At 42.6% G+C, this 13,062-nt stretch overlaps 1 protein-coding gene across 2 annotated transcripts; it reads left to right on the forward strand.

The window, feature by feature from the left end:
• Positions 1-113: 113 nt before the first annotated feature.
• rab22a (RAB22A, member RAS oncogene family) lies at positions 114-10,783 on the forward strand. Of its 2 annotated transcripts, XM_041256886.1 has the most exons (7): positions 114-356; positions 1,236-1,315; positions 1,506-1,587; positions 8,189-8,260; positions 8,352-8,458; positions 9,080-9,189; positions 9,602-10,783. In XM_041256886.1, the coding sequence occupies exons 1-7, from the start codon at positions 321-323 to the stop codon at positions 9,697-9,699; spliced, it is 585 nt and encodes a 194-aa protein (XP_041112820.1). In that variant the 5' UTR covers positions 114-320; the 3' UTR covers positions 9,700-10,783. The 2 variants fall into 2 exon arrangements, with proteins under 2 accessions (XP_041112820.1, XP_041112819.1); XM_041256885.1 differs by lacking the exons at positions 8,189-8,260; positions 8,352-8,458; positions 9,080-9,189; positions 9,602-10,783 and adding an exon at positions 6,671-8,180.
• The last annotated feature ends 2,279 nt before the right edge of the window (positions 10,784-13,062 follow it).

The following is a 13,062-nucleotide window of genomic DNA, read 5'->3' on the forward strand; positions in this document are numbered from 1 at the left end:
AGTCGTTTACATGTTTCATATTTAAAAATATTTAAAAAAAAATCTAAATTACGCTTCAAATATATATATATATAAAAGAAATCCACAGATGTCATGTGACTGAATGGGCTGTCCAAGATGGCGTCTGTTATTGGATTTGTTTTCTCTGTGAACTCTGACAGGAATGAACTGGGTTTTAAAATAAATAAGATGTTTTAAAAGAGTACTCGATAAAGACAGACGATCCTAGTGCATGTGTATTTTGTGTATGTCGGTTGTATTGGCTGCTGTTATGTTTTAGAGTGTTTGAATGCTGAGAAAGTTTTGATTTGTTGTGAACGATGGCACTTCGCGAGTTGAAGGTTTGTCTGCTTGGGGTGAGTGACTGTGTGTGTTTTGTTTTATATATCTGTGTTTATTTATGCATTCAGGTAAAACACAAATGCAAACAAATGGTTTTGCACCCAGTCACCGTGGTTCAGAATGCATGAAATACGTTTCTTTTAAAATTAAATACACTGATCTGTGTTTTTAAACCATTATTTCTTTTACTTTGCTCATAACAGACAATCGGTAGTTATTTTGTAGGGGCCGAGACATCTGCATTACAGGTCAAAACCACGCATTCTAACAGTTTGTGTTTTGTGGACATGACCGTACACAACCTCTCTGGGGAGATGGTTCTATCTTTTTTTTTTTTTTTTTTTTTTTTTTTTTTTTTTTTTAAATAAACGTGAATATTTTAAACTTCAGAATAAAAATAAAAACATATTTGCATTACATGTAAGGAACAAATAACAGATATTTGATATTAATGTATACGTAACACCTTATTGACACACAGCCACCTAAATCGTCACCTTTGCTAAAACTTGAGCATAATTGCATAGAATAGAAAAGGGTTCTGTACACAGTCCTGGTTTCAGAAGTCCCCTTTTTAGGTATAATAGAAATGTCTAGTTGCAGGGAATTTGAGCTGTAACTCCCTTATCACAGCATAATAAACGTGGCCTCAGTGTGTGCAGTAGATTTACTATTAGGAATTGTTTAGAGGGTAAGATTGCTCAAGGCTTCAGATTCATTATAACAACGCCCTTCATTGAGAGTAGTTCTGAATTCAGCTCTGAGTACAGGTCTAGTCTGAACCTGAGGCAATGATAAAGGACTACCAGCAAAATCAGTTTACTAGTTTGAATATTTATAGTCAACCCTTGGAGCTGCAGGATTACAAGCTGTGTGTGTGTTTTTTTTTTCAGGACACTGGGGTTGGTAAATCAAGTATTGTATGGAGATTTGTGGAAGATAGCTTTGATCCTAATATCAATCCAACTATTGGGTAAGTTCCTAGTAATCCAGTTTTTTTTTTTGCAAGCTTCCCCGGAGCCAGGTTAGCGCTGATTTTGGAAGACTTTATCTAAAGTAACATCAGGGCATCTATGATCGGTGCTAATCAGGGTCTGTGGAGCCAGTCCTTGGTGTTCATTTATGTGTTTTTGCAAAAGAATGAGTGACTTCTGTTTTTGCAGGGCATCCTTTATGACGAAAACTGTGCAGTACCAGAGTGAGCTACACAAGTTCCTCATTTGGGACACAGCCGGGCAGGAGAGGGTATGTGTGTGTGTGTGTGTGTGTGTGTGTGTGTGTGTTTCTTTTTTCTTTTTTAAATGCCCTGTGTTTAAGGGATAATAACCATGGTGTTCAAAGTAGATTTTAATATGTTGTTTTGCGTTTCTTTTTTTGTGACGTTTTCAGTTGTTCTGAGTGCTTCTGTTGCTCCAGTGTGGAGTTCTTTCAATTTTCTTGTGTGTCTGTCTACCAGACTTTGAGCTGGCCTGAGAATTTGCCACCACTGAACCCGGGAAGTGTAAAAGAAAAACTTCAATCGCTGTTCCATACTCTTTAATTAAAACATCTACAGCTGGTGAAACTAATCTTAAGACTACCTAGGCAAGTTCTGTTGTAATTCTGAATTGTACAATTCCAGTTGATGTTGAGCCCAGGTCAGCTGTGATACGCATGCGTAGTACTGACACGGATCCCTCTCATTCAAATGACACACGCTGGCCTGCCATATCATTTCTGCATGGTGCACTACCTGGAGTCTGATCCACTTGTCACTGAAATGCAGTCTTCAGTGTAAATGATGCCACTTTGCGCCACACGTGTAAACAGGCTTCGAGAGATACTTGTTTGTCACTCCAAGTCTTGGTTTTAATTTGTAGGGAAAGGGTTTGTGTTTGCATCCAAACAGCTTGTGTCTATGGTGAGTAATACCAGAGCTGATCACTCAGCAAATTACTTGATTCTGGGATCAGCAAATCCTGGATTTGGCCCTGCACATACCAGAGGAACACGTTGTCATCGAACTAAGAAAAAGCAGGTTTACTGGGATGATGGCGCCATCTAGGCAACTCTCATCAGTACTGCACCCCCTGTATCTGAACTGCGTACTGTATTTAGTGGATTGGCACTTTCTGCTGTACTACAGTATGCAGGGCTGTCTGAAGCAAGGTGTTCTGATTATACTGGGAAACGACAGCTGTGTACATCTTGCCACAGCTGTACTTTTTATTTTTGGTGCACGTTAAAGAACACAGACGGATCACTACGTCATTCAAGAATGAGGAACTGGAATGCACTGTGTGCGATGCAGCTGTCTTGGGAAGAACTTTTTCCATCTGTGAGACTGGAACCCGATTACATGGTGACCAGTCTGTCCTTTACAGAGCAGCGCGTCAGTGTTGCCAGCAAGTAGCCTTCCTGGTCAAGCCAGGCTCGCTGACCAAAGCAGAAAAGAGGAGGAGGCAGTGGAACCAGGCAGCAATCTGAGTGCAGAAGGGGAAGTGCATGTAATAGTGGGCAAATACAACAGCACCGGGCACTGGAAATATTTGGTGTAGAATGCAGAAATGCAATGCAACTTTGTGTAAAGTGAAAAACAAACATAATGTCAATGCTGTGTAAGGTGCAGTGTGTGACTGGGTCCTGTATTGTCCATGCTGTGTAAGGTGCAGTGTGTGACTGGGTCCTGTATTGTCCATGCTGTGTAAGGTGCAGTGTGTGACTGGGTCCTGTATTGTCCATGCTGTGTAAGGTGCAGTGTGTGACTGGGTCCTGTATTGTCCATGCTGTGTAAGGTGCAGTGTGTGACTGGGTCCTGTATTGTCCATGCTGTGTAAGGTGCAGTGTGTGACTGGGTCCTGTATTGTCCATGCTGTGTAAGGTGCAGTGTGTGACTGGGTCCTGTATTGTGGAAAGAGCAGATCTGTCTGAGCTGCCTGCGTGTGTTTCTTGCAGCTTTTATCCCAGTTTGTTGGTAGAGTTGAAACCTAGGAATGCTTGATGGAGATTGCAGTAAATGTATAAAGTGCTGATCAAGTGAGAGTTGTGGCTGAAGGCTTTTGGCTTCATGACCATTGCAAGTACAATAGAGGGGGTTGTGCATACAGTCTTGTATTTACCCTGGATAACTCCATTAAAGATTCCATTCAAATGTATTGATCCCTTGTTTATTGATCCGGTTAGAATTTAGCTGAGTGCAGAAGAAAAAAAAACTTCAGCTGAAATGCATGTTTTTATTGGTGGTGTTCTTATTGGTGGATCCTGTGTTCATCTGCTGCAAAACGTTTTTCCGGGGTGTATCTAGAGGGATAGTGTGAGTGGTTCAGGACCTGGAGACGGGTTGCATACTCTCAGGATTAACACAGAGTCGCAAACAAGGAGAAGGCAATCATTGTTTTCCTTGTGCAGCTAAAACACAATGGCCATGTTAAATCTAACAAACTCTGGGTCAATTTGATCAAGCTGTACGCCGCTGGGTAAAGTCACAGCTGGATTTTATTTGAGCATTTTGCAGCATCAGGGAAACCCCCTATTAATCCTTGATTACTTGAGCAAATGAAGACACACACAGATGCTATAACATACATGACCATCATCCACCATGGTATTCACGTAAGAGTGGCATGCAAACAGACGGGACAGGTGCCCCATATATATTCAGAAACTCTCAATAACGTGGTGGTTACAATGTCCTAACTCCATTTGATCACACTTGGATAAGTGGAGTAGGAGTAAGGTGTGCTTGACAGTCTTTTGCCAGTAAACGAGGAATTATTGTACTGTAATCCAGTTCCTGAAATGTCAAAAGTTCAGAATTAACGCCAAGCAAACATTTAAATAATATACAACAGATGCCAGCAAATGCCAGGGTAGAAATGTTTAGATATCCTTGGAATGGGCTTAGATGGAATCATTAATCCATCACTTCTTTTGCCTTTCCAAATTCGCCTGCAAAGGGTTATTAGAAGTCCCAATATTTAACATCAGCCTAGCAGAAGGGTAGTACCCTCCTGTGACTCTTGGGGTCAAACTCCATGAAAAGTGATACATTTGGGTGTATAATAGTGCACAGAAAGGGCAGCTTTAAAAATAAAAAAAATAAAATAAAAATTCCAGCAGGGTGAAACCCCGAGGCTGTCAGCCAGTGGAAGTGGATCCATAGTGATATCCATGCTGTAACAAATTGGAGCGAGTGCAGTTTCAAACTGGGAAGCATGCAGTTTCAAACTGTGAGCTACTGTTACAGTTCCAGTGGCATCTACAAAGAGGCAGTGACTGCTCTGCTTGGAACTGGCTTGGCTGAGGTTCCAGGCAGTTCAGAAAGGGACTTTTACTAGCCATGGGCAGCAGCAGCAACACCAGCATGTGTTTTTCTAGGTTTGATTGTGATTGTAAAATGTGGTGCCTCCAGGATAGACTCTAATAGACTGCTACTGCTGTAGGGCTAATTCGCAGTCTCACAATCCCAGAGACATTTGCACAACCAATCGGTTTGTACTGCCAAGCAGACGCTGAGCCACACTCTGGTATTTCAAGTGTGAATCAGTTCCTCAGTGTCTTTAGGCATGGGCTGTACAGTACGTGTGTAGTTCATGTTGGACTAGGCTTGAACAGCGTAGGGTTTGCCAGTTGAGATTTCTGATTTCGGCTACAGTGTTTATAATGCAGCATCTTTCATCTGGAGCCCAAAGGAAAATCCGCTCGTTAGTCATTTTGGGCTTGGCTTCTGTCTTTGTGACAAAATAGAACTTGAAAAACTGCTGACAATCAATTTCTGTGATAAAAAACAGACTTTTCCCCTGATCTGTGCCACGTGTTTTGTAGTAACAGTGACTTGAATCTTGGCAATGAGTCAAGGAATTGATCCATTGGTTTTGACAGGGGGCAGGGTCTTTATAATATACAGATCTAGGGATTTTACTAGCAAAATTCCTCACAGGTTCATTCAACAGAGACGTTTTTAAAAACGACACACTGTTATATTCTATGGACCCAATAAATATGCAACTCTGCTTTGCTAAAACTCCCCTTGTTTAAGCAATGAATGGAAATCACTATGCTGTAATGAAAGATAACGCGAGTGCTCAATGCTGTACTTGTCTCAGTGCTGTACTTGTAATTCCTGTGCTTGTCACTTCCAACCATATCCTTAATTGCACTGAACCAATTAACCAATTGACTGAGTCAGAAAGTACTTCCTCATTTGGGGACATAAGAATCTAGAATAAAAACTTCACCTGAGATCAAAAAAAAAAAAAAGCTATTCTCGAAATGTATGAAGTTTTTTTGCATGTGGAAATGGTAGTTTAGTGGTGGAAATCAGATTCTAAATGGAACCTTTTCTGAAGGTCTAAAGTTCCTCCTTGTGTGTGTGGTGTGGTGCGGTGTGTGTTTGTGTTTGCCTTTGATATAGGAAGATAATATGGGATGACTGGGTATCTTTTTTTGCCCCAGACAGTCTCGGATGTCTCCCCCTAATCGAGATGCCAAGTGGTAGATGCAGAATTAATAAGCTGTCGAATATGTAACAATATTTTTAAACAGAAATTGATGCCTCAAGGTTTATTGTGGACGCAAGTCACTATAATGATGGTGATGATGATGTACAGTTTATCTTTCTATTTTGGATCATTCCGACACCACTTCTAGTAGATCGGTTTAACACGCCCCGTGATTTGTTTGCAGCAGAAGTTGAAACAGATTCATAGAAAAGAACCAGATTCCCGATAAATTCCTTAAATGACAATCTTTCAATGGATGCCAGTCCGACAAGCCAGTAATTCATAAAACAAGGAATTTTTACAGCTGCAAGATGGGGCCAGCTGTTTCCCAGAGTGCTGAGAGCACTTTATGGATGTGGGGATAGAAAAGGAAACACTGGAGGGACCACACGGGCATCTGAGCTGCGTTCAAACTGCGGCCCTTGCGTTCACATCTTCTAGACGCACGTAAAGCTGGGACTTCAGCTTTTATGTATGCATTAGCAACCCCTCCATTTTATTATTTAACCAAAGAACCTTTTCATTGAGACTAAAAGATAATTTGCGCACAGCGTGTATGTACAGTAGCAAGATCATCACACCGTTCCCAGATCAGTTTCCCTTTATGTGCCAGTTCGAATGGCTTTCCTGTGTCTCTCATTCTATGCAAGTTTGAAGCTGTGTTGAAGATCTGCTTTGAGAATGCGTATTGTAACTTTAATACGCAGCACTCCTGGGCTTGACGAGTGCAGCAGCAGTAAAACAAATGCCTCTAAGGTCCATTAAAGCACAAGCTGAGCCTTTGTTTCATTAAGAGTTTGTATGAAAGTTTAATGAAGCTCCCATTGTGCTGCTGTTATACTCCTCAGAAGAGTTCTGCTGCAGACCCTGCAACAGCCACGCTCCCTGGGACTTTACACTGCACACAGCCCTGCTCCCTGGGACTCTACACTGCACACAGCCCTGCTCCCTGGGACTCTACACTGCATACAGCCACGCTCCCTGGGACTCTACACTGCACACAGCCCTGCTCCCTGGGACTCTACACTGCACACAGCCCTGCTCCCTGGGACTCTACACTGCACAACAGCCCTGCTCCCTGGGACTCTACACTGCACACAGCCCTGCTCCCTGGGACTCTACACTGCACAACAGCCCTGCTCCCTGGGACTCTACACTGCACACAGCCCTGCTCCCTGGGACTCTACACTGCACAACAGCCCTGCACCCTGGGACTCTACACTGCACAACAGCCCTGCTCCCTGGGACTCTACACTGCACACAGCCCTTCTCCCCGGGACTCTACACTGCACACAGCCCTGCTCCCTGGGACTCTACACTGCATACAGCCCTGCTCCCTGGGACTCTACACTGCATACAGCCCTGCTCCCTGGGACTCTACACTGCACAACAGCCCTGCTCCCTGGGACTCTACACTGCATACAGCCCTTCTTCCTGGGACTCTACACTGCACACAGCCCTGCTCCCCGGGACTCTACACTGCACACAGCCCTGCTCCCTGGGACTCTACACTTCACACAGCCCTGCTCCCTGGGACTCTACACTGCACACAGCCCTTCTCCCTGGGACTCTACACTGCACACAGCCCTGCTCCCTGGGACTCTACACTGCACAACAGCCCTGCTCCCTGGGACTTAATGGAAATGAATGTTTTGTAGAAATACAATTTTGTAACATAACATAAAAATACTGTGTACTTCTTCATTAATTTCTAAAAGGGTTGCATGCAATGTGCAAATGATTTAGGTTTTTTTCTGATTTGTTTTAAAGCCAGCAGTAGTAAGTCTTTGGAAAATATTATACTTAAGAAGAAGTACATGAAGTATTGAGTGTTTTGAGCCTTTTCAATTGGGCATGCACGCTTATTCCCAGCCTGCTTTTTATTAGAACCATTAGGGCTGTAATAGTGGATCTTTCTGACAAGCCAGGCTGACCCAGATATCTGCTGTACCAAACGTATTGAGAGTCAAAGTAGCCTTGGCATCTTTTAGTCTTTCTCTTAATTGCTTCCACATGTTGCAATTCAATTTAAGTAGACAGTAATCGTTTCCAAACACACAGATGTATTTAATTAATGCAGCACTGGGCTGTGAATCCACCAACTGGATATAAGGATTAGTTGCCATTGTCTTTTAAATTGTAATATGTGTTACAGACCCCTATAGTAAAAGGGCTGCTCTGGAGTCGGTAGAGTGTATGTTCACGGTGCGGCTAGGGTGTGCATGATGTGATTGCATTGGCTGCATTGAATTAGTTTGCAGTCTCGCAGACTGGTTTTGGGTAGGGGTAACAGTCCAGCTTTACTGAATAAACTATTGAATTCCAGTCCTCCTAAACCCATTTCTGATTGTTTTAATCCCTAACAGTTCCGGGCCTTGGCACCAATGTATTACAGAGGATCTGCTGCTGCTATCATTGTGTATGACATCACAAAAGAGGTAAACGATTCCTCTTGCTTTTTCCATCTGGACTGGTTTCATCAAGGAGGATCCACTGCTGTTGTAGCTCAATGCACACTTTATGTTGTAGGAATCTTTCCAGACACTAAAGAACTGGGTGAAAGAACTAAGACAGCATGGGCCTCCCAATATCGTTGTTGCAGTCGCAGGAAACAAATGTGACATTGCCGATGCAAGGTAACCTTGAGCTCGTGTTTCTATTTTAATGAACCGTGGCCAGTCTTTGAAGCAACTCGGCATGTTTAAATAAGGTTGTGAGTGCATTGTCCCGGGGAGACGGATATAGTTAAGATATCGTACAATGCTTGTGACGTACTTGCTCGATAATGTATACTATTAACAAGACAGTTGACATGCTCAGCCTGTTCAGTGTATTAACACAGTCTCTGTGTGGGTAACTTTGAAACGGACCCCTTTGTGCTCCTGCTTTGAGGAATACAGATCATGTGCTTCCAGTCCTGTGCACAGGGCCTCCCTGCACGAAACATGATCCAGCAGGGTGACCCTAATTCCAAACTGAAGTGGGGTTGCTGCAACCCACACGTTTGCATTGTCTTCAGGTGGCATCATGCCCAGCGTGCTAAATGTAATTCCTGGTAATCATTTAATATCTCAGTGTGCACAGTGCGTTTCTCTTCCTTCACTTCGGGGTGCCAGTAATAGCATGTTTCTTTGGAGCTGAATAGCAGACGTCCTGAATCCTCGGAGCTCCTGAGGTGCAGAGACCCTCGGGCCCTCGTTCTCCTGCCAGATTCACTGCTGCAGAGCTGCTCTCTCTCTCTCTTTGTGTCTTTGCAGGGAAGTGCTTGAAAAGGATGCCAAAGACTATGCAGATTCCATCCATGCTATCTTTGTGGAAACAAGTGCCAAAAACGCCATTAACATTAATGAGCTCTTCCTAGAAATAAGTGAGTATAGCAACATGATGTTCAACCTGCAGCTGTAAATTCCCATCGGTGGACTCAGAGCGGTCTAACCCTCTGCGGATTTTGTTCTGTTTTCCTTTTTGTCTTTCTTTTGGCCTGAGCAGTTATTTTCTAAGCTAAATCTAACCACCCCTTCTCATTGTTAAATTGTGCAAGAAAATAACCCACTCATTGTTATCGTTTTTAACCCTGCATTTTCAAAATAGATAAGCCTTGAAATAGACCTTGAAAGTAATTGATGAGTCCTGATCAACTGGTCCCGTGGTGACCTGGTGACTGACTGAAATGTCTGGATCTGCCAAGCTGGCGTTCAGTGCCCACATGCATCTTGGCCCACACAGTCTTAACGGCAGCATTACAAGGCCGGCTTGTTAATTAAATCATGTATTTGTAGGTCAGAGGATTCCATCTGCTGATTCCAGTGCTGGAGCAGGAGGCAAGGGATTCAAACTTAGGAGGCAACCATCCGAGACCAAGCGCAGATGCTGCTGAGGTCTTCTGGAAGCAGATCTGTGGTGATCCCTACGCAACCCAGGGCGTTGTAAAGCCGTCTCCATGTTAAAAAGCCTCCATATCACAATGTCTACAAAGAGCTCTACAGTATTTAATCCTTCATGCTTCTCAGGAACCATCTACACAAAATCCCAACAAGCAAATTGACTCGCCTTCTGTCCCAGGAGAAAAGATTTTTAGAATTCTGTTTTTATTTATAAGTAATTGTCCCTCGGTGTTGTACATGGCTTGTGACGTCAAGGCTTAACAAGCTTCTGAAAACAGAAATGCAGGTCCCTCATCCCAATAGTGTACCAGGTTTAGATCCAGCTTTTCCCACGTCGGGAACAGTGAGAGTGGTATAAGACTGCTAACGCCTTTTTACATGAAATAACAAAAAGAAAAACGCAAAAGCATTTTAAAACATAGCCCCCCTAGTGCTCCTAAGCTGAAACCCAGTCCTGGCATCAAAATGCACCTGGGCGCTTTGTGACGGGGAGCTGAAATGCTTTGCATGTGTTCTGAACTCCACAAAGGACTAGGATCGGACTGAGACTGGATTTCTTTTGTTGAGAAGAAAGAAAAAACCATGACAAGATGGTAACTTCATTGAATTGTGCCAAGACTGATAAATCCTTTAAACTGAGCAGTGTTCTTTATTGATATAGACAAAGTATTTTTATGTTGATGCAACAGGGAAATGTAATGCAAGCACTTTTAAAGATGCCAATTAATTATTTTAAACTCAAACTTAAACAGGCTCTAGCCCTCTCACACTAGATTGCATGAGGAGCTTGGAAGTGTCCTGGAAGAGTTTATATGGAAGCTGTCTTATTGTATTCACGCTTTCTAATGTTCTACATGCAGGAGCCTCCTTTCTGTTAAATAACCCAGGAGTCTTTATAATATCTGTTGCTAACATGTTACCATCAAGCAATGAGAAGAATCGCCGGAGAAAATCACAAAGAAAGGGTTTGGGCATTTCAGGGTTACAGTTCCCACTCATGGGTACTGGTTTTTATTTTCAACATTCCTGGTTTTACTGTGGGCTTAATAAGACACACCTGGGCTTGTTACCTGTACGGTGTGGCTAGTCAAGCTTGTATTAAAACCTGGAGTGGGTGAAACGGCTGTGCAATAGGAGTCTGATTTCCATCCCTGTCTTAATACTATGAAGTATTTGGCAGTGTGGTTTGATTGGTTTTTCTTTTGTTTTTTTCCGTGCAGGATGTTTGGCAGCCCTGTCCTTTAAAAGACCGGCAGCTTGGAGCTGCAGCGCTGTGTTCTGCATTTCACTTTGTTCTGGGATGATCGCACTTTGAACCACCGTGAAGCTCTTTAACTGAATAACAACCTTGCGGTTAAAAGTGTTGCCAGCCCAGTTCATAGTAACCATTCGGACTAATACCAGGGTTTTAAAAATCCACTTTTACCCATTGTATATGCATTGGCAAGCCTAGCCTCAGAACCCCGGCTGTTTTTACAGGACATGTTGATTTACTGAGAGGTGGGGCCAGTCCTTTAATTGTCCTATAAACTTTATTTTTTCATTTATTTATTTATTTTTTTTAACTAAAAAAAGTGTTGGCTTTTAATTCCAATCCAAATAGATTTTGATGCTGGCAGGGGATTAAAAAAAAAAACAAAAGGGTAAAATGCCTTGGGAAGAAAATTAATGGTCTTGGACTGGAGATCAAATCAAATGTTGTTTTTTTTTTTGTTTGTTTGTTTGTTTAAGAAAGTCCACCCAATTAAGGATTTTCTTTGCAGTTGTGGCATTTTAAAAGCGGGGCAAACATTTTAGGTTCATCTCTTATTTATCTTCACCGCCCGCGTTAAACACTAAATTAAAATCAGCTTCAAAAAACTCTCTGAAACAACTGTCTCCCTCCTTGCACTCCTCCTTCACTGCATGCTTTGAGGTTGGCATACTGTTATTACAGTTTCATATACTGTGTAAGTGCTCTGATTAGTCCAATTCAAATCCACGTTTCAAAGAAACGCACCAGTACTTTAGGCTCCAGGTGGGCTCTAATGAAGGCTGTATATTTGTAACTGCTTGGTCTTCATTGATTAAACATGGTCACCTGTGACTGTGTTCCACATGCTGTGCAAGGGGGTGACATTACAGTTTTTTTTAAATCATGGTTGACCGATGTCTGTAATGTGGTTTTACAGTGATGCTGTGGTGATGTGTACAGTATGTTAGCAGTTGTGGCATTTTAAAAGCGGGGCAAACATTTTAGGTTCATCTCTTATTTATCTTCACCGCCCGCGTTAAACACTAAATTAAAATCAGCTTCAAAAAACTCTCTGAAACAACTGTCTCCCTCCTTGCACTCCTCCTTCACTGCATGCTTTGAGGTTGGCATACTGTTATTACAGTTTCATATACTGTGTAAGTGCTCTGATTAGTCCAATTCAAATCCACGTTTCAAAGAAACGCACCAGTACTTTAGGCTCCAGGTGGGCTCTAATGAAGGCTGTATATTTGTAACTGCTTGGTCTTCATTGATTAAACATGGTCACCTGTGACTGTGTTCCACATGCTGTGCAAGGGGGTGACATTACAGTTTTTTTTAAATCATGGTACTGACCGATGTCTGTAATGTGGTGTTACAGTGATGCTGTGGTGATGTGTACAGTATGTTAGCTCCTTACTACCATGTTTTTAGGATGAGGAGGGAAGTAATTCAAAACGATTCCCCCTTTTAATTTAGTGAAAGTGAAGCTGCGCTTGTCCACAGCCTTTCACCTGCCAAATAAAACACGACCTTACTGTCGCTGAGTCGACGGTACGTGCATGCCTCTCTGAGAGCAGAATGTTAGATTTGTTGGTTTTTACTGTCACTGAGTCGATGGTAAGTGCATGCCTCTCTGAGAGCAGAATGTTAGATTTGTTGGTTTTTACTGTCGCTGAGTCGATGGTACGTGCATGCCTCTCTGAGAGCAGAATGTTAGATTTGTTGGTTTTTACTGTCGCTGAGTCGACGGTACGTGCATGCCTCTCTGAGAGCAGAATGTTAGATTTGTTGGTTTTTACTGTCGCTGAGTCGATGGTAAGTGCATGCCTCTCTGAGAGCAGATTGTTAGATTTGTTGGTTTTTACTGTCGCTGAGTCGATGGTAAGTGCATGCCTCTCTGAGAGCAGAATGTTAGATTTGTTGGTTTTTACTGTCGCTGAGTCAACGGTACGTGCATGCCTCTCTGAGAGCAGAATGTTAGATTTGTTTTTAGATCCAGCAACACAGTGCACCATTTTTGAGTCGATATGATTTCAGTTAATCATTGACAGGCTGGTTTAGAAGGTCAGTGTTGTCTCTTGGTGTTCACACTTGTAAATATGAGTTGACACTCCTCAGA

This window comes from Polyodon spathula, chromosome 8, assembly GCF_017654505.1.
Source record: "Polyodon spathula isolate WHYD16114869_AA chromosome 8, ASM1765450v1, whole genome shotgun sequence".
NCBI lineage: Eukaryota > Metazoa > Chordata > Actinopteri > Acipenseriformes > Polyodontidae > Polyodon > Polyodon spathula.

Bases quoted from the DNA above. Each gene is read 5' to 3' on its own strand.
- rab22a (XM_041256885.1), top strand. From the start codon at position 321: ATGGCACTTCGCGAGTTGAAGGTTTGTCTGCTTGGG. The intron at 357-1,235 runs GTGAGTGACTGT...TTTTTTTTTCAG, and splicing joins TGAAGGTTTGTCTGCTTGGG to GACACTGGGGTTGGTAAATC. The intron at 1,316-1,505 runs GTAAGTTCCTAG...CTGTTTTTGCAG, and splicing joins AATATCAATCCAACTATTGG to GGCATCCTTTATGACGAAAA.